This window comes from Eptatretus burgeri, chromosome 1 (genome assembly GCF_056783735.1).
Source record: "Eptatretus burgeri isolate ZD-2024b chromosome 1, Ebu_testis_v1, whole genome shotgun sequence".
In the NCBI taxonomy this organism is placed as follows: domain Eukaryota; kingdom Metazoa; phylum Chordata; class Myxini; order Myxiniformes; family Myxinidae; genus Eptatretus; species Eptatretus burgeri.
In genome coordinates this window covers 140260618-140281774 of record NC_140961.1, presented here as the reverse complement: position 1 = coordinate 140281774, position 21157 = coordinate 140260618, and the positions used below count along the sequence as shown (strand labels likewise).

The 21157-nt window shown below is 47.0% G+C and overlaps 1 protein-coding gene across 2 annotated transcripts in view; it reads left to right on the top strand.

Moving 5' to 3' along the window:
• LOC147035620 (alpha-(1,3)-fucosyltransferase 7-like) overlaps positions 1–19096 on the top strand; it is a 37129-nt gene extending 18033 nt beyond the window's left edge. Inside the window, exons 3-5 of one of the 2 annotated variants that reach the window (XM_085845378.1) lie at positions 962–1145; positions 15151–15325; positions 18215–19096. In XM_085845378.1, coding sequence (XP_085701504.1) covers positions 962–1145; positions 15151–15325; positions 18215–18814 — 959 coding nt within the window. In that variant the 3' untranslated portion in view covers positions 18815–19096. Of the gene's footprint in view, positions 1–961; positions 1146–15150; positions 15326–18205 lie in introns of both variants that reach the window. The other variant, XM_085845374.1, reaches the window with a different exon arrangement.
• Positions 19097–21157: the final 2061 nt, after the last annotated feature.

The following is a 21157-nucleotide window of genomic DNA, read 5'->3' as shown; positions in this document are numbered from 1 at the left end:
CGCAGCACAGTTCTGTCACGTCAGGCAAGCCTACAGGAAATACTAAAATGGAATACGCATCAACACTTAGCCTAACCCGTCTCCCTATCTAATTACGTGACAATTATCATTTCCCCCTTAAAGAAATGGACATTTACGAGACAATCTATCACCACTAAATCCCTACTTCATCACATCGACATCCTGGTATAACTCAAACAGCATGGAAAACCCAATTAAACATCCTAATTACCCTTTGAATGCATACACCCCCCCCCCCCACCAGACGTAACACTATTCACCACCTGGCACAGGTGTGAGTTCTACCAAATGTGGTTATAGTTTATTCTGACTTCTTAATTTACATTAAAAACAGGGGAAATTTTTTTTTTGGTCTCACCAACTGCATGCTGCAGTCACGTGATACCTTTCCCCACTCCCTCCCTTGGAAGGATACTTCACACCGGGCACAAATATGTATGACAGCCCGAGATGATTACTTTGTGGTTGAAACTTTGGACCTGCACTTTGTTGCTGGGCAGATGTAGTCCCTTCATTTTTGAACATTGACGTACATTTGTTGAAAAAAAACAAACTACAACATGTTGATAAATTTGTGAAATTTGATGACATTTAGGATGTCACTCATCCACAAAGGTAAAAATGTCACGTAAAAATTATCCAAATTTCGTCAATGGTTTATAAAATAAGTGAAATTCAAATTCCTGCAACAGGTTTTACACACGCTTCTTACATTGCAGAACTTACCACTTCAAGATTTACTGTATAAGCATCACAATTATGATGTACATTATGTGGGTAGATAAAATTTGCTTGCTGGCTTGCTTGCAGAGTTTACCTTTGCCAGCCTCCCCTGTTAAAGTTCACCATGCTTTTGGAATTGTACTTAAAAGCAGAATGTTCGAGAATAAAATATGTAGTTTTTATAACATTGTTGTGAAAGTGATGTTTTGCTCCACAGATGATCCTATTTTGTTACTTCTTTGGTGGATACCGTGGGGAATGAAGCAAACAATCAAGAGACATGATTGCCAAAAATATGGCTTCAACAATTGCATATTATCCACAAACAAAAATGACATGGATGCTGCAGACTTCTTCATCCTTCACCATGCACAGCTCAGTGGGTACCCAAATTCCATGAGGTATGGAATGGGAAATTGTTAACCGTTTGTTGCATGTTCTTTGTGTAAATATTGTTGCGGGCTGGGTGTCGGGTGAGAAGATCACGAGGGGGGAAAGCTATCTCGGGTCCCACCGGACTCCCCGGAATTGTAGGCCATCGCACACGGATAAGTCCGTGATGCGGCGAGTCGCTTAACCGACCGTGGACGCCAATACCTCCACAGCGTGACCGAGGGTACTCCCGTCCATTGGTTTATCGAGTTACCTAATTAATCACGTGATTAAATTATCGGGGAATATGCCCTCGGTATGCCTTGTCCGAATCGGATCACTTTACCGGATCAGATGCAGCCGAGCGACACTGCCAAGGATGTAATGGCTAAAAGGAACGGATCGTTGGGAAGAAAGTCCTGGCTAAGCTAGGATTCGGACCATGCTGGGTCAATGAAAGAAACTACAAAACGAGCTGGGAACATTCCTAATAATGATTTATTTACAGGCAACTTACAAAAGGGGACACAGAGCAGACTTAACGTGAAAATAATAACAATAATAATGGCAACAATAACGATCTTCTGCAGTCTTACTTAAGTGGACAGCCGCCGGGACATGCACACACACAGACACAGAAAACCCGATCAAGAGAAAGTGTTGAAACAAGAAGGGAGAGGAGTTGAAGCTCCGATCTCGGTACCTTTGTACTTGATTGCATGAGCACGCCACCAATACGTATTGGGGGGGGGGGGTGGGGGGTGCTCCTTGGTGTGGTACCCAACAGCTGGTGCGTCGTCTCTGACTTCAGCAATACGTGTGGAGAGCGTGGGCATGAAGGAGGGGCTTGAGTGGAGAAGGGGCGGAGTCCAGAGTGTGTGGATGGAGTGTTGGCGGATGGGGTCAACGTCGTTTGGGCGAAGTCCAGGTAGCAGGAGGCGGGTCGTGGCGATGTCGGGCAGAGAGACGAGAGACGAGAGACGAGAGGCGGAGGGACCGCTCCGACATTTATAGGACTCGCAGCGCAGGGTGGGGGGCCACCCCGAAGCGAAGCGTCATCACCTGAGTCAGGCACTCTAATTGGCCCCGGCCCCTCACGCGGCCTGCTAACTTTGGCCGGAAACCGCAACACTCCATTTCCGGCAAGGTCAACCCAGACAGCGAAAATATTCCGCTGCGACCCCACGATATAACACGAATCGCCCACACCCAACTTGCCGCGTGAATCGTCCCGCAAAAACCCCCAGGCCATGCCCTGACGACCGGCTGAGGGTCCCGCATGCCCGCTCGGGCGTCAGACCAGCGCTAATCAATGCGCTCGCTACGCGTGCGCCAACGTGGCCCGCACTGTACAACATTCCCCTGCTCGATCGCAGCTTCGCTGGCTGTAGAGACGGGAAGATATTCACCATCCGTGGGGAATCCGCTGCTGACAGCGAAGGCCGAACGTACATTGTTATGGATAAATCCATGCATGTTTCGCACAGTAAACCCACGTGGTCAGTGCTCACGTTCACCCGATTCTGCAAGTGTGCGCGCGGGGTAAACACCAATATGTATCAGATATTTGGTTAAAAAGGAACGCGCCGCTTTTACTTCGCACACTCGTGTGGGAGAAAATAATTATATTCATGTACTCTCAATTATAATTGTTGCTGGTGTTTTATAAATTTAATTTTTATGCTGTAATGTCAGTTATGCTCCCTTTCGCCAAGAGTCTTTTGACCGAAATGTTTATTCAAGGAATGTCTTGCTATGGAGCAAAGTGACCTGGTTGATAACAGCAACTTTTGCCGTAATCGAGTCATTCGCTTTTCACCGAGAAGACACGTATTGCATTTTAGCGTTCTTTGCCTAAGGCTTGTCAGCCCCCTCCAATCTCCCATGAAAGCTTATAAATACCAAGAAATGTAATCTTGTTTTAGTGCAAATCATAAGAGATGTTTACCATCTCGGTGGCTTGTACTCCTTGGTATCAAGTAAAAAATAAATTATCTGATGTAATGTACTTTCCGTGTGGACAGTGAATTAATTGTGGCTTTCATTTGAGGAACAGGATTTACATTGAGTCGGTTAAAATGTAAACTACAAAATTCTACAACACTCGCATCCCGCCAAACGTGGCGTGGAGTCGCCTTTATTGGCCTCCGTACGCGTTTTGTGCAGCGTGGGCGTCGTGCTGGCTGTGTTTCCTGTGTTGTGAAAAACCCCATTCGTGCAGCTTCGATATTCATTCGTAAGCCTTTTTAATGCAACCGACAATCTTCCCCAGATCATCGGAAGCTCGAGTCGATAATCCTGAACTGCCAAGTGCACTGTATGACTCGCCGCACACGTTGGGTTGAGGGCCCGCTTGGGAACGGGGGCTCTGCGCTGTTAATGCTCGCGCGTCATCGTTTCCTCGCAGCAGCGCCACACGCCTGGCCTCCTCGAGGGCCCATCTCACAGCGAAGGCGCACGTGGCTCAGATTTACCTCAGAAATAATCAGAAAAGAAGAGTTGGGACGAAATGAAGAAGAAATGATGTAAGCAAACCTCGCTAGGAGATCATTGCAATACACGTGCCTGTTGTCCCGCTCGACAAAAGGGAAGGGACTATCTACACGTATAATAATGGAATAACTGTCTTGGGACCACTATCTGTCGGATGCATGCGGTTCCGAGAACCGCAACAATAAGGAACAATATCCCCCTTCCACCAAGCGGCGGTGGATAAAAACAATTTTCCATTAAATATGTCAAACAATTCAAGATTAATTGCTCAGAGAAAATCGTGTTTTTATTTTTGGGAAAGGGTTTGGTGAAAAAAAAAAAAATGTAATGGCCATTCAAATTTTATTTTCTTTTTTCAATTTCTTCTTCTTGGCAGGATGCATAAGATCAAGGCTCATTGAAGAACAAGATGACATTAAAAGGGCAACACATTGACAGTATGGCAGTGGGTAAACTGTGTGGGAATGAACAAAGTGGCCAAAGGGAGAGGGAGTGGTGGGGGTGGGGGTGGTGGGGAGGGGGTGCTCTCAGCAGTGATTTTCATCCTCTCAGCAGTCATCCTTTGTGTCCCATGCGTGAATGACTGCCTTCCATTACAAGCGTTATAGTGTTTTTCGTGCACGGTTTTTAATGAGCTCAAATATAAAGTGATGGGCAAAGTTCGTTGTACCAAAAGATGGAGAAAGGTAATGATTTTGGGCGAAAATATCGAGTTGTTTCATCGTTTGATTCGAGGAGAAAATGCGGCATCTGTACGGGTCACCATTACCAGGTTCAATGATCGTCAGTAGACTTCATTGGCCTTCAAATCTCATTCCTAAACGTTCATTTTCCTTCAAATCTCATTCCCAAACATTCATTTTCCAACTCCGTATTCGAACCTTATTGCCAAAACGCTTAATTTCCAATACCCAGATTCGAACCCCCATTCTCATGCACAGCTCTTGAAACAAATTGAGGCATAGGCTTTATTTTTAATGCACCAAGCGCTTTTCCTGAGGAGGCGGACACGTTGATCCTCAGAGATTATAACGCATGTGGGAGGGGTGGGACGCGGCACTGGCGGGGCGATGGAGGCACAGATGGATGCACAAGGGGTTTACATTTGAACCCCACGACAAATACATCGACACAGCAACTTAAAATAAACGTGGGATTTCATGAAAATATAAATATTTCCATGGGTAATAATTAAAACGCAATAAACAACATGATATAAATCTATGTATTACTAAAACTCTCATCTTGTATGTTCCCGAAATACAGCCAAAACGGTACACGACAGCACAACATTTTAGGGCCAGCTTACCAGACTCCTGCGAATGTGCAGCATCAAGTTTCGTTGAAATAGGGCAACGAAAAAAATTATTAAAAAATCAATTCCCGATTCAGTCAAGTACTCTTCGGGAGAAATTGATCAATGCAAACAACCTCAGCGGTATAGTTCGCTGGAGCTATCTTTTTTTTTCGTGAAATGATTTTTTTTCCCATCAACCGCTGTCACAACGGGAATCCAACGGGTTCACGAGTCTAGTTAAACCTAAAGTTGAGGTGCTTCCACACACAGACATAAATACAGACAAGGGGCAAACAAAATAAAAGAAAATCCTCCCTTTATTCTGGCACTGAGCTTGTCCAGTGATGATCTCTGTGGAACTTTGGAATTGAGGTGCTTCATCCTGCATGTGTAGACGCACCCAAGATGGTGCCAAACCACTCTCTTGCAGTGGGAAAAACGTACGTCAGGCAATTCATGAGCGGTATTCAACACCAGGGCTCAGAGACAGCGTGCGGCTTCTTTGTCAATCAAGCTTGCCGATACGCGGAACTCTGCAGAATAGCGCCATCCCCTTCGGTGACATACACGAGGCTTCGAGGTCTGTCTCTCACAACCCAAACAAGAGCCAATGGCTAGTGTCTTGCTCCACCACGCGAGCTAATTCGCCTCAGCATGAACACAAACATCATGCAGTCTTCTTCACTCGTCGAAGGAAAGCCATTTTGTCATGCCAAGAGGAGAGCAAAGCGAGATCCTCCATCCTCGCTGCGTTCCTCTCACGTCTACAACTGCATCCCTCACACAGAACTCCTGCGTTCGCTCTAGATCTCTCCTTGATGTCACACCGAACAACCGTCCACTTCCAAGGTATGGCTTTCTCGCTCGAAAACCCGGGAAGGTGGGGCCTCTGCCTGCTCGGCACGCCTGGCTCGCTTGTTATAAAAACGCAACTCCTTCATGGTTGGCTTGTAAATGCAAAAACATAGGAATAGGTCATGGGGTTAATCACATACTGGGGAAAATTATCATTAATCCCTATCAAATTAACGCCACCCCCCGCCCCCACCCCCCCCCCCCATGTGGTGACACGTAGCACTGAAGCTGTTAGTTTCCCGACTTAAATTACAGAGATGTCTCCAACACGTCCCTGGACGAAGCAACTCTATACTATCCTCGCTTTCCGATAAAATTACTCCATCTACCCCCACAACTGTAACTTTATATATTTATTTATTTTTTTTAACGTGTTTATTACCTCCACCACCAAAGGTGAAGGAGGTTATGTTTTCACTCCTTTCTGTCTGTTTGTTTGTTTGTCGATTTTGTTTCTTTATTTGTTTGTCTGTGTACAGGAGATCTCAAAAAGTTGTGGACAGATCAGGATGAAATTATGTGAACCGGTTGGGTGTTTGACAAGGAAGAACTGATTAGATTTTGGTGAAGCTCCAGATCTGGATCAGACGACTAGAATTTTTAAAGTGATTCTTCACCATTGAGAGACAGGGCCAAAACGATATAGTACTGTATAGCATGATATTTCAAAAATGTAATGGGCCTGATATGTTCTCTTGGATCAGGCATTGTGTGGTGGAGCTATGTGCTCTACCAAGTGCCCTTCTAGTTTCAAATGTAATGTGTTTAGTTATGGCTACCGTCAATCTTCCTTGATATTGTTACGAATTTGGAATTAGATTGCACACAACATACAGGTTCCTTTAGTCAGCTATGTCGATAAGTGCTTGTTCCCTAGAAAGCTCACCCTCCATTGTTTAAATGTTTAGAAATAGATTTAATAGTTAGGGAACGAACAATGAAGACGTCCGTCCCCCTCTTCTGTGAAGAGAAAGAAGAGCCCTTCCGTCCCGTGATTCCTGACGTCAACAACTCCCTCCCACCAGTGGTTGAGCGGGGGGTGGATCACGAGGGCATGAGTCACGCCGGGTGTGGGGGAAGGGGGGGGAGGATAAAGAGGAAATCCTTTCTTTGTGTGTTGGAAGTCGGAGGGGAGTTGAGGGGCGTCGTTCAGCAGACCTTCGGGTCCTGTTTGGCTTGGGTTAGGGTTGAGGCCTTCGGAAGCTTTTTGCTTCTGCAGAGCAGTTGTTCAGCAGAGCTTCGGGTCCTGCTTGGCTCGGTAGGCTTTTTGGAGAGCTGTTTTATTTGGAAGAAAGTTGAGCCAGTTGCTCGGCACGAGCTGCGAATGGTGGCTTCTTCTTCTTGGTTTGTGGAGGTCTTTGTTCTCTGTTTGGTTCCCGGCTTGGTGCGACTCATCGATCTCTTCTTGGAGGTGGTTCCTCAGGGAAGCGACGCATCGACGGGAAAGATTGGCGCCTCGTCTCACCAGCACGTGTTGAGAAGCGCGGGAGGATTCGCTGGAGCTCGGGAAGGATCGCGGCTCATGGCGATTGGGTCCAGCTCGCTCTCGCTGGAGCCGGGGTCCGAACAACTTGAAGACCACACGAGGTGGAGAGGTTCGAGATAGCTTCTGGGTTTCAACTCACCTGTCTTCTGAGCTGGAGCCCGTTATTAAAGGCCTCAGCCACCATTACGTGTGTGTGTGTGTGTGTGTGTGTGTGTGTGTGTGTGTGTGTGTGTGTGTGTGTGTGTGTGTGTGTGTGTGTGCGTACGTGTGTCCGTGGGCCCGTCTAATAAGTAGGAGATTGTTAAGTGCTTTGTGTGCTGTAAATCTGCAATGCATTTGGTATAGTCGGAATAGTTCTGCTCTTACGTGCTTCCCTAGTTCCCCATTATTATTAATAAATACCCCAATTGTTAAATGTTTTCAGCTCGTCGCGTCGATTCTTTCATTGACCGAGCATTTCGTGTGTTGGGAGTTAGAAAGCTGTTGGTTTGCTGTAAAAGGGGGACATTTGGACCGACGGTTCTCGGCGATTAAGCTGCTCGGAATCGTGCACGGGACAGGCTCGCCTCGGCGGTTTGTTCCGCACGAGTTCCGTCGAGGGTGGAATACCCCGGTAGTTGGATCACATGGGTATTTAGGTACATTGAAGATTGGCAATTGACCCTACCCCACGTGATCTGCCCATTGGCGTATTTCGGTTCTTGTACAAGGACCCATTGACTCGGACTTATCCGGGCGATGATCTATATTCCGGGCGAGCGGTCGGGGGGACTCGACTTGCGGCTCCATTCAGAGCGGTCAGTTGGCGGCCGACGACGCACCGTCAACGCAACAGTGGTATCAGAAGTGGGATTCGACCCCCTCCGCCTCCGTAGCCAAATTCATGGAGTCGGATCAGGGGTATACGGAGCAAACCCCCCCCCCCCCCGTGTCCCCAAATTATGAGCGTTATAAATTTTATTCCCAGCACGCAAAATGTTCAGCCAAGGCGAGCCGAGCCAGGTGGGTAGTGAGGTCAACCGGGTGGGAGAAATGTTGATGCGGATGATGCAAGCGATGAGGGGGAATATGCAAGCCATGAACGGCAAAATGGATGGAAATATGCAGACACTGAGGGGTGAAATGCAGAACAAGCGATTGAATCTCCAGCAGGAAACAAAGGGGGAATTGAAGGCAATCGGGACGGGCATAAGAGGAATCATGGCGGCGCCACGTGTTGGAGTGAACGAGCTAGGGGGAGCGTGGATTGTGTCGGTCCCACAATGGAGATGGGCGAGGTCACAATAATAAGGGAGACATGTTGGGCGAGACTCGTGGAGGTGACCGAGAAAGTGACGGTGACGCAGAAGGAAAAATTAAATGGGGTGACTGAGACGTGTAGGGAGAGACACGTGGAGACTAAGGAGATAATGAAGGAGGTAGCGGTGACGACAGAGACGCAGGAAATAGAAATAACAGAGACACAGGAGATAGAGGAGAGAGGGAGTGAAGTGGACGACACAAAGGACAAATACACACACCTGAAGGTAGTGGAGGACAATGGAGTTGAGCTTAAGGAATGGGTTGGGACCCAGTGCAAGCAGCAGGTTAGCCTCCTTCAGGAACAAAGGGAGGAAATATGCTCCCTTGAAGCAGATCGTGACGAGGTGAGTCCGGTCGTGCTGAACGACGTAGAGCGGATGAGTGTTAACGGGTGCACGTGGAGCTTGGGGGGTATGGAGACCCCGGGAGTGCTTGAGGTAGCGCAAATCCCCAGCGCGGTCGTCCCGGTGTGTGTGGTTACGAGTGTGGCGAAATGCGTGCTGGAAAGCACGCATTGTGTGAGTGAAACCCCGTGTGTAAGTGTTATGGCGGTGTAAGCGATTCCCCGTGTGCGAGTGAAACCCCGTGTATGGAAGAAGCACGATGCGTGAGTGAAAAGGTGTTTAAGGGAGAAGCGCCGTGTGTGAGTGAAACCCCGTGTGTGAGGTCGCGGTATGAAAGAGAAGTGGCGGTTGGTATGCGAGAAGGCACAACCGCGTGTCCGAGTGCCATGGTGGAGCGTGTGAGCGTCAGGGCACGTGAGAATGTGCGCGTGAAAGTGCGACAAAGACGGTGCCTGACGAGGGACAAAGGCCGTGTAGCGGCCGTAGTGGTTTCGAGGACCGTGCTGGATTGGCACAGCAGCGCGCGTGGGGTCCGTACCGTGCTTCGCACGAGGCCGCCACGTGCGCACCTGCGCGAGTGAAATCCGGTCCGGAAACGCACGTGGTGCATGTCGTCGATCCCGCGGACGGACAAAAGGTAGGCTGGATTGTGAATTTGATTGACGGGTTCTCCGGGCGAGTGTGTTTGTAAAGCTCCATGTGGCCTGCGTTGCACGTTATGTTCGCAGAGCGTGCGAAGCGGCTCCACCGATGCGTTATGCGTACCCCGGCTTGCGCGACAAATCGTGCAGGTTCGGGGTGCGAGTGACGTCATCGGGGATTCCGCGGCGTGGGTTGCGGACGGGCAGAGCACATGTGCCCGCGTGGGGAACCCCTCGAACGCGGGGCTTGCTTTGGGATACGCAGTGACGTCGTGGCTGCATGGTTGAAATCCGGCAGAAGGGAATCCCTGCCGGATGTTACCGTCCAAGGGGACGAGGTGCGCGAACAGCTGCCATGACGTCACGGGCAGGTTGTGAATTGCCGCGCTGGTGTGCACAGGAAAAAAAAAAGCAAGCCTCGCCACTTCGAGTGGACATGAGCCCCAGGCAGGGGGTGGAAGACCCCCCTTGCTTAGGGGGCACAGGAACTACTAGTTAGGGAGATGGGTTAGCGATAGTTTGACTGGCTTCATGGGGCAGTGACAATGCCTCATGGAGCCCGTGGAATGAATTAATTAGAGGGATTTCAGTTTAGATTTAGGAAATGGGAATTTTTGGAGACATGGACAGACTGGAAATGTGTAGTGGAGACGTAGCTTAGCTACGTGGAGTAAATGGAACGTGCATGACTTTTAAGGGATGACGAGGGAGCACGAGTTAGTCAGGGGATTTAATTAGGAAGAATGGCAGTATAGAGTGATGGTGTGAGTGGAAAAGAGTGAAGTGTACAATGAGTTAGTATGGGACAGCGGGCCCAAGTGTGTGAGTGGAGCGAATGTGGTATACATGGTGCAAATGACTGTTTGGGGGGGGGAGGAGTGATTCCCAACCAAGTGACCCCAGGGCCAGTTTAATGTTAGTTAGTGGGTAGTTAAATTTACTAAAAGGAGATCGTTTTGTTGTTGGTGTCGAGAGAAGGCATGAAACCCGTTTGGAGGGGTGCAAGAGTTCATGGACCGGCTGGGAGCGTGGCTGTGGAAAGGTGAGTTTTGTTTAGTGGGCACCCCGGGCACCGGATTAGTCGGCCAGAGTAGGCCAAGGGCCCAAGAGGGGCCGGGATAGTGTACTGGGCACGGGCGACCCTCGGAAAGGGACCCGGGGCATCAACACGCCACATGGGCATCGGAGGGGGGCAATGCCAGAGAGGGCAACCCCGCGCGTTGTAGGGAGCAGCTCGGCTTGGAGGCAGCCTGCGGGCCTGGGGATGCCATGGTTAGAGTTCGGCAGAGGTGGAATTCCTGCCAGTTGAGCCACGCTGCCCAGCCAGGAAATTGTGCGAGGGCACGAATGAAAACGAGGGCAAGGCCCAAATTTATAATGGACACAAACACAGGCAACAGGAATCATGGTTTTTAGAACCGATAGTTTAAAGTGTGAGGCGTTTTTGGAAAGCCTCGGAGTAGTTTCAGGTTTATGAATGTTAGGGTAGATAGGAGATGTACCCCTTCGCACCATCCATCGCTTCGCTCGTTGTAGGCCGATGGACTCACTTTGGTAGATCGCTGAACTCTGAGGAGGCCATTCTGAGGCTTTATTGGGCCTCGAGACAGGACGCTAGTCTCTCCCTATTCCCCTCCAGAGAGGGAATGTAGGGGTTGGGAGTAGGCTAGGTGGACATGATAGGATAGCTGGACAATGACGATAAAGGGGATTAGGGAAGACAATTATAAAAGGGAAATAAAAATAATAAAAATAAAGAGGGGCGAAATTTTGTTGTGTTTTGTGGCAAATTAAGGGAGTGGGTATGGACAGAGACGGGCAAAGGCGATAGAGTGGAGAGAGACATTAGGCTAGGTCCGAGCCCGCCTTCACAGCGGCCGGCACCACCGCACTCCCTCCAGACCTGATGGAACCACACCAGAGGCCGGCCAGCTTCACCTGCCGGCCTGTTGTGCTGCAGCCGCCTGTTCTGCATGGGCTTGCCTTGCCATGCCTAGTTTGCCTGCCTCTGCCATGACCCCATGCCTGCTAGCCCTTGTTTGCGTTTGCCCATGTCCATCCATCACCATGTGCACCAGGAACATCCAGTTTTGCAAGGACTGCCCTGCAGGCAGCCTGTGCATCCATCATGCTCATTTGTGTTTTGCGACCATCTCCATCCATTTCCCTGCATCAATGAACTTTGAAATGACTTTTACCTTCTCCCCTTTCACAGATCACAAGTCCTGGGCCATGGTGAAGTAATGGATAAGTCAAATGAAAATTGTAAATACGTGGAACCTCACCTGCATATTTGTTTTAGCGCCGACAATTTTAGTTAAGTTGTCCGAATGAGTCTGTGAGAGTTTGCTTAGTTAGTTATGCAGCGGATTAGGTTATTTATTTTTGGGACACATATAAAGAAATGTCGCACTCAGGGATCCGAAGGTAGAAAGTACTCGGGGAAAACTTACACATGCTGGTCACACAAAAATTTGACGACTCGGGACGAGTCTGTAAAAAGGGGAGGGGTGGTGTTATGAATTTGGAATTTGATTGCACACAACATACAGGTTCCTTTCGTCAGCCATGTCGATAAGTGCTTGTTCCCGAGATAGCTCACCTTCCATTGTTTAAATGTTTAGAAATTGATTAGATGTGCTGCGGATCGATTTAATAGTTAGGGAATGAACAATGGAGACGTCTCTCCCCCTCTTCAGCGAAGAGGAAGAAGAGCCCTTCCATCCCGTAATTCATGACGTCAACAACTCCTTCCCACCCGTGGTTGAGCGGGGGATGGATCACGAGGGCACGAGTCACGCCGGGCGCGGGGGGAGGGGGGGAGAAGGATAAAGAGGAGATCCTTTCTTTGTGTGTTGGAAGTCAGAGGGGAGTTGAGGGGCATCGTTCAGCAGACCTTCGGGTCCTGTTTGACTTGGGTTAGGGTTGAGGCCTTCGGAAGCTTTTTGCTTCTGCAGAGGAATTGTTCAGCAGAGCTTCGGGTCCTGCTTGGCTCGGTAGGCTTTTTGGAGAGCTGTTTCGTTTGGAAGAAAGTTGAGTCGGTTGCTCGGCTCCAGCTGCGAATGGTGGCTTCTTCTTGGTTCGTGGAGCTCTTTGTTCTCCGTTTGGTTCCCGGCTTGGTGCGACTCATCGACCACTTCTTGGAGGTGGTTCCTCAGGGAAGCGATGCAGACGGGAAAGATTGGTGCCTCATCTCACCAGCACGTGTTGAGAAGCGCGGGAGGATTCGCTGGAGCTCGGGAAGGATCGCGGCTCACGGCGATTGGGTCCAGCTCGCTCTCTCTGGAGCCCGGGTCCGAACAACTTGAAGACCACACGAGGTGGAGAGGTTCGAGATAGGTTCTGGTTTTCAGCTCACCTGTCCTCGGAGCTGGAGCCCGTTATTAAAGGCCTCAGCCACCATTACTTGGGTGTGTGTGTGTGTGTGTGTGTGTGTGTGTGTGTGTGTGTGTGTGTGTGTGTGTGTGTGTGTGTGTGTGTGTGTGTGTGTGTGTGTTCGTGTGTTCGTGTGTTCGTGTGTCCGTCTAATAAGTAGGAAATTGTTAAGTGCTTTGTGTGCTGTAAATCTTTGCATAGCATTTCGTATAGTCGGAATAGTTCTGCTCTTACGTGCTTCCCGAGTTCCCCGTTATTATTAATAAATACCCCAATTGTTAAATGTTTTCAGCTCGTCGCGTCGATTCTTTCATTGACTGAGCATTTCGTGTGTTGGGAGTTAGAAAGCCGTTGGTTTGCCGTAAAAGGGGGACATTTGGACCGACGGTTCTCGGTGATTAAGCCGCTCGGAATCACGCACGGGACAGGCTTGCCTCTGCGGTTTGTTCCGTACGAGTTCCGTCGAGGGTGGAATACCCCGGTAGTTGGATCACGTGGGTATTTAGGTACATTGAAGTTTGGCAATCGACCCTACCCCACGTGATCTTCCCATTGGCGTATTTCGATTCTTGTACAAGGACCCGTCGACTCGGACTTATCCGGGTGGAAATCTATATTCAGGGCGATCGGTCGGGCCGACTCGACTTGCGGCTCCGTTCAGAGCTGTCGGTTGGCGGCCGACGACACACCGGCATCGTGACAATATATTCTTGAAGTCGAGGAACCGAAACCCTGCTTTCCCATTGGCCCTTGGTTTCCATGATCGCGGTTTCAACTCTCGAAAAGGGGAATTTTCTGGGAACCTAACCCCCATGATATTGGAGGGTTTCTTTAATTCCATTAAGGTGTGAGTGAAGGCTTTGTCGGTTGAAAAAGTTCAGATTGTCCAAGGAAAGACCTTGCATGATGACAGATACCTAGTTGGTGGCAGGCTTTGGAGGCCATCTTGGAAATATAGTCTGCCCAAAAAGATTATAGCAGATGGTAAGGCGCAAAAGTTTGAGTGACAACATCGTCAAGTTCAAATGTTTTGTTCAGGAAGTGGATGGGAGGGTTTGCCAGACGGTTATTTCGGAGAGACAAGGTGAGTGTGTGGGATTTGTCATGGTTGAGATACTGTACATATTCCAAGTGATTGACGAGATCCTGATTCTATCAAGACTGATACTCCTGATTATGTATTGGACCAGTTCCTGGTTTCAATCACTAAAGATAACTGTCACCAACTTATTAATCACAACCATTGTGGTTAAAGGTTGTCTATCTCTTTTTCATGCAACTTTTATGTTGTGCCGAGGCTTATGCAACAGATGCCTGGGCTTGTGAAAAAGAGGAACAGGCCATGTAAAGTCAACTGACAATGAAACAAATAGTTGAGAACAGGGTAGCATGCAACAAAATATGATGCAAGTCCTGTTGTGATAACTCAGGACTTTCTAAATCAGATAGATTCTCCACCTACATAATACAGTATTTTTGTGAATGGCTCCTGTGCTCTACAAGACTTGATAATCTTCAATTTCTCCTTGACCCTTATCTGCTTTTCCTCGTGGACTAAATAAACTTCGAAAACTGGACTACCATCTGAAAATTTAAAGAAATTTGCGGTTGTTATGATAAATAACAATAATAATCATTCCTTTCATGCCATGCGGTGCATGGGGCTGCTGAGGCAGTTCCATTTGATGACTTAGCACAGTCCTGGACAGGTCGCTACTCCGACACATGTTACTCAAATGGCTTATTACCTCAGTAAGCTGGTACTCATTTTGCCAACCTCAGAAGGATGACAGGCTGTCAACCCACCTGGTGTTATTTAAACAGCACAATAAGAGCTCAGACTCAGGACCCAGTTACTCCCCCTCCCTTCCTCGGTCTACCCCCACCTCACCCCCCTCGCTCCTCCAATCCTCTGCACTCCCTTTCCCCATTCTTGTCGCCCCCACCCCTCCCTTTGTATTCCCGTCAGCGACGGGTATTTGCCTGTGAAAATAAAAACAGCCTGGTGATGTTTTTGTGTCTGCCACACTTTTAATCTCCACACTAATTTTCATCAACGATTAATCATCAATGAGTCAAATCTTCTTGATTAATCAACCTCCTCCCTCCTCCCACATAGTGATATTCATCCCATAAACTGATAGAATGACTTAAAATTGTGATGATAAAGCACAGACATGCTGGATTAAAATGAGTTCATTTTGTGGTTTTGGTAACATGCACATAACCTGTTGTATGTAGGTACCAATTGCCAACAAGGAGGCGGCCAGATCAACGATGGGTATGGTTTTGCTTGGAGGCTCCACCAAATTCGATCACAGAACACCTTGATGGAATTTTCAATTTGACTTTAACCTACCGAAGAGATTCTGACATCTTCTCCCCTTACGGCTGGCTCGAAAAGATTGAAGAAAAGGTTCGTACAGAGGTGGCCATTAAGCCAGAAAAAGCAGTAATGACATATACTGCATGGTATTGTGCTTCAACTCACCTATGAGCTATCTGCCCTGTAGTCCGATGTCGAACCAGCTCCGTACTGTCCCCCAAATGTTTCGCAGGCAGGGCGATTCAGCAATGTGTGCACCATCCATCGGATCAACGTTAAACTGGGTATGCTGTCTGTCAACATTAGTTGGTGGACCATAAAGATCCCACTCGTACTTCGCAAAGTTTTGTGTTATTGCCTTGACAAATTACAAATTCCTGCCCAAACCACCTTTAGTCGATCATCAGATTCTTGAAAGATATAACACAAAAATGCAAGCTGGTTGACCTCATAATAAGATGGGAATAATTGGGGCTGGTGAAGTAGTGGAGACCACAGCGATTTAAAAAAAAATACTTTGATAGGAAAAGGAAAATTTACTTTGTGGTGAAGAATGGGAGTGGGTAAAAAGCAAAAGAGAATCCCACGAAAAAAGAACAAAACAAAAAAAAAAATAGATATTTGCGATCACAAGGGTAAACCTCCCATGACTTACCTGCGATCCATGATGGCCATGTTTGTTTAGGAACACCATATGACCTTGACCATCAACATTTTGGGATAGAGTATAGACCAAGAAAATGTGTCCCCGTCTACAATCTATCTATAAAACTCAACATCATTAAAATCGGAGGAAAATCAAAATGGTATTATTCGTTAATTCGGTTACAATCTGAAAAGGAAGATCAAGGCCATTAATCAAATAAAAGGTGCACAACTTTAGTACAGGTCCATCATAATGATGCAAGAACATCTTGGAAGGCCAAGTGGTCGTTGAAATTCTGCATTGGCAAATTGAGCGATGACAAAAACGCATTATTTTTTCAGACTGCCATTTAACCTTGACCTTTAACTCAGAGGATTACGATTCAAATTAATCGGAAATGTGCCTTGCTCTCGGCGATCTTGTGAGGGAAATTTAGTTCATTCAGACAAATTTAAGTGGAGTTATGGTGAAAAATGTTAAAATGTCTATAATTGGATGAGGACTTAAAAAATCAGGTCAAGGTCAAAAAATTGTCAACCCAATTTTTATTCCCATTATTGATGCAAACTTTCATTCTAAAAGTCCTTGGACATTCGCAGAAAAAAGGGAGAAAATTCTAAATAGTGGTTTCGTGCGACAATGGGTGCAAGACCCTGACCTTCAACTTGGAGTGGATAACAGTTTATAGCTGAATCAGGAATCAATCCCAGGCCAGACAGCTTTGAGGTGAGTGTGGGTACCTCTCATCTGGGTTCAAGGCTATCCAGCCAGCGTGTCTTAAGTCAAGGAGGCATGCTTTCTAGCTGAGACCATGGGAGTTATACCAGACATACAAGCTCAGATTTGACAATGTTGCCCAACATGGTATAAATAAGACATGGGAATGGGTTACAAACACAATTAACTAGAGGGGGGCACTCGGTAGAGTGCAAAACCTCCGCCGCCAATACTGCTAGGTCACTCAAGTGAACCCGATATCCTATTCATTCAATTTGACGTCAACAGTGCTCACAGAGTTATAGTTTGCAACTTTCCCTTTTAACTTTTACATACTCAATTAATTCGTCATAACTCGATTCCTTGAGACAGAAATTGATTCTACGTGGGTATATCCACCTAAAGTCCCAAAATCAGCCGCAATTATAATTTTGGCATGTTTTTTTTTTGTTGGAAATCACTTATAACATGTAGAAATGCAAAAATAAAAAATAAAAAATAAAAAAAATCGAAATTTTGTTGAAAAAAATTTGCAACATTTTTTTTTTTTTGGGGGGGGGGTTGGAAATCACTTAAAACATAGAAATGCAAAAAAAAAGAAATCGAAATTTTGTTGAAAAAGTTGCAAAAAATTATTTCTCTAACAATTTTTGAGGGGGGGGGTGGAAATCACTAAAAACATGTAGAAATGCAAAAAAAAAAGAAATCGAAATTGTTGAAAAAGTTGCAAAAAATTATTTCTCTAACAATTTTTGAGGGGGGGGGGTGGAAATCACTAAAAACATGTAGAAATGCAAAAAAAAAAAATTTTTTTTTTCAAATTGGCCACCATAGCGGCCATATTGGATTTTGGACCAAGTCCAAAATCTAATGGCATGATCCTTGGACCAGACCTCACCCCCCCCACCAAGTTTCGTCGAAATCCGTCAAGGAGTTTTTCCGTAATACTGTTCACAAACAAACAAACAAACAAAAAGGGGTGAAAACAGTAACCTCCATCCATCTTCGATGGCGGAGGTTAACAAGCTTGGGATGAAAGGATAACAGAAAGACTGATTCGGTGCCAAAATGTTAGCTTGGATTTTCAGCAAAGAGGTAAAACGTCCCGATTTCAACAAGCTCAGACCCCAAACTTCGACTGGAGAATATCTGCAGTTGAGTTATCCCTCACGAGAAATTCAATCACTGCGTGTTGGCCAAACGATACGTCATTGATGGCCATTTTGTTGCAATAGATTGTGGGAACACCAGTGGGGGTCATGCACCGAGTCTGTGTTTATATTGGAGTGGATAGATGGATAGATGTTGCTAATAACTCGTGTTCTACAATATTCAGCACAGACATGTGGAATCCACTTTGATATTGGCCTCGTGTTAGTATGTTGTTCTTTTACCCTCTGTCACCTCAACCTTCTTTGATGTTTTCGACCAAAAATATATTTGATTATGTTCTTTAATAGAATGACACTCACAAGAACAGTTTTTGGTTTTTCTTCTTCAAAGTCATATTGCTTGTCATCTCATGAAAATGTATAGTCATTGCCAGAAAGCAAATCACGAATTGAAAGTGGAACCCTGGAAACTTTGGTCTCTTTTTCTTGCTCTAGAACCTACAGACTTCAGATATAAAAGCGAATATAAATGCAGTCACTCCCCAAGTGCATGGGTCTACCATCAAACCTCCAAAGGAGCTTGCTGTGTGGGTGGTATCACACTGGGGTGAAAATCTTGCTCGAGTGAAATATTACCACCGCCTCCAGCCGCACCTCTCTGTGAAAGTCTTTGGGAGCCACGGTGAACGACTTTGCAAAGATAAGACCTGCATGAAAGCCACACTTTCTAAATACAAGTTCTACTTATCATTTGAAAACTCAAAATATCGAGACTACATCACTGAGAAATTATGGAGAAATGCACTTTGGGCAGGGCTCGTGCCGGTTGTGCTTGGCACAACCAGGAAGAATTATGAGGATTTTTTGCCTGGGGACTCTTTCATTCATGTTGATGATTTTTCATCACCTGCTGAACTTGCTGCATACCTTCATTACCTGGACCAGAATGACACAGCTTATCAAGCTTACTTTAACTGGCGCACTAAATATGTTTTACATATCAGTTTCTCAGTATTCAACCGAATCTGTGAAATATGCAAACACGTGCCGAACCTTACAGCATATAAAACATACAAAAGTATCAAGGAATGGCATTGGAACTAATATGTTTTATATTTCCTTGTTCAATGAAGGATGTCAGGTATGCATATTCCAAATCAAACTTCATTCTACTTATGGGATAATAACTTGTCAATTTCTCACATCAGGAAAAAACTGGCAAGACAATCTATGCTGCAATCCGAATGGTGTAAAAATGTAATACAGTACGATTAATGAATCAGAAGGCACATCACCATTCTGGATAAAAACATTTTGAAGGCATCTGAAAATTATGAGGAGAAAGTAATAATGGGTGAAAATCAGCACCCATGCCCTCCACCACCCCTTGTTCCTTGTCAAAAAGCCAGCAACGTTATCGGTGTGGACCACAGCACAGCAAATGAAAATTATAAATTGGTGATGCATGTACGGTAGATATTTCAAGGAATCTACAAAAATAATTTGTAATCAGGATTCTGCAAATGTAATCCAAGGAAATAACAGGTTATTTACATTGCCTCTGGGATTAATAAGGGGTAGTCGTCCTTTGATTAGAAATCACAACAATGTTCCATTACATTTTTTACACTGGACATCTTTGTTCTTGTTGAAATATTCTTTTGCTTCAATTATTCAAAAATTGTAACCAATATTGGTAAAGGGCGATCATCACAACGATAAAATGTCCATGTTTGGTGAACACTATTGTTGCGAATCTGGAAGGCACGAGCACTCAACATACAGGTCAACATACAAGTATGTGTTTTTAGTTAGGGTCCCCCCGTCCCTCGTTTAATGGTTGAATAAATGTACATGCGCTGTGAGTTATTACTAGATTTCGTAAGTATTGTTGTGGTTGAGGAAATTCGCAAACCACCATTCAGGTCCCGTAGGTGAGATATCTCTGTAAGTACATGTGTAGTTAGCCCCAAACCCGTTGTTTAGAGGGAATAAATGTGATTCATTCGGGCTGCGACCCTTTAACATAGCCGTTTTTCTGTTCTATCTTTATTTTGAACCAGCCACGTCTCAACCGCCATCACACAACAACCACCAACCGCAACGCCGCTTCACAACAACAACGCCAACAGCCACGACCTTTATCTTCACAGCACACCATCCCGCAACCATCGCATCACCGCCATTCCAAACGTCACCGTGGCCAGGGACCGCCACTTTAGACCCTCCACCACCTTCGCCTCTCCTTCTGCGGCCATTCCCGCACCACTTGTGAACGCCGAGCGTCAGGCTGTCCTGGCCTCGTGCGGGACGCGCGCCGACCACGGGTGCAAAAAGCGGCCTTTCCGAGGAGAAGTCGGATCAGGAATGATACACGCCCACTTCTGATCCATCCCATCAGCAAGCGCGGGGAGATTTGGCCCCACCTCCAGGTGTGTCGGAGTAGAATCGATATATGCAAATTCGAGGATCAGGAATGATTCACGCCCACTTTTGCTCCGTCCAATGGGCGAGCGTGGCTCCGCCCCCGAGCTCATCCTGATCCGGAAATTTGCATATGGGTTCTCCTGCCGTACTATAAAGCGCCGAGCGCGGGGCGAATTCAGTCAGTTTTGGGCTCGGGCGAGTTAGAGAGGTGTGGCGGCAGCGGAGTGTGGCAGCAGCAGTCAAGACGGGTCTGGAGGAGAGTCAGTCTGTCGGGGTTCGGAGTCTGTCGGGGAGCTGCAGAGAGGGGAAGCCGGGAGCGCGGTCAAGGTCGCAGTGGAGTCGCTCGTCGCGGGACCCAAGCAAGCCAGCTATCCTCTTTCCCCAGAGCATCAACAATTCCCCCCCTTTCCCCCCCCCCCCCCCGCGCTGAGATAGTGCGGAAAGGGGGCCCCGTTCCCGCCCCATTCCAAGCAGTGCCAACGAAATCCCCGGAGGAGCGCAGAGTCGGGGCAGTGGCGCCGCATTTTGCGGCTCATCACAAGACGGGTAGGCTCCACCCGGTCTCGCGCCCACAGGCCCCGTCTGTCCCCTTGTATTTGAGGGTGGCCCTTTTCTTTTGCTTTTGAGTATATGCGTTGTCGGCGCCGTCTGTAAAGTAAAACTGTGTAAGTGTTGCCGTGTGCTCGCGTAGTCAGTAGTAGATCTGCATTGTTGTGTTTGTTTTGTTGCAACTGCTTTTGGTGCATAATTGTTGTAATTGTATATGTGTGCTATCCGTGTGCCGCGGAATAAATGTGCCTTATGTTGAACTGTTTTTCCCGTTTCGCTTCGTCTTTTCTTTAATTGAATCTCCATCTTACTTCACCTAAAGGGTTGGTAGTGGGCTAAATACGCCCGATAATTAATCGGAACCGTTGAGGTTGACGATAACACCGCTCGGTTATCCCGATAGTACGGAACGGGTCGCTTAAAGTGGCCCGTGTCCGGAGTCGACCTGCGGCGAGGTGCGATCGCCCGGTC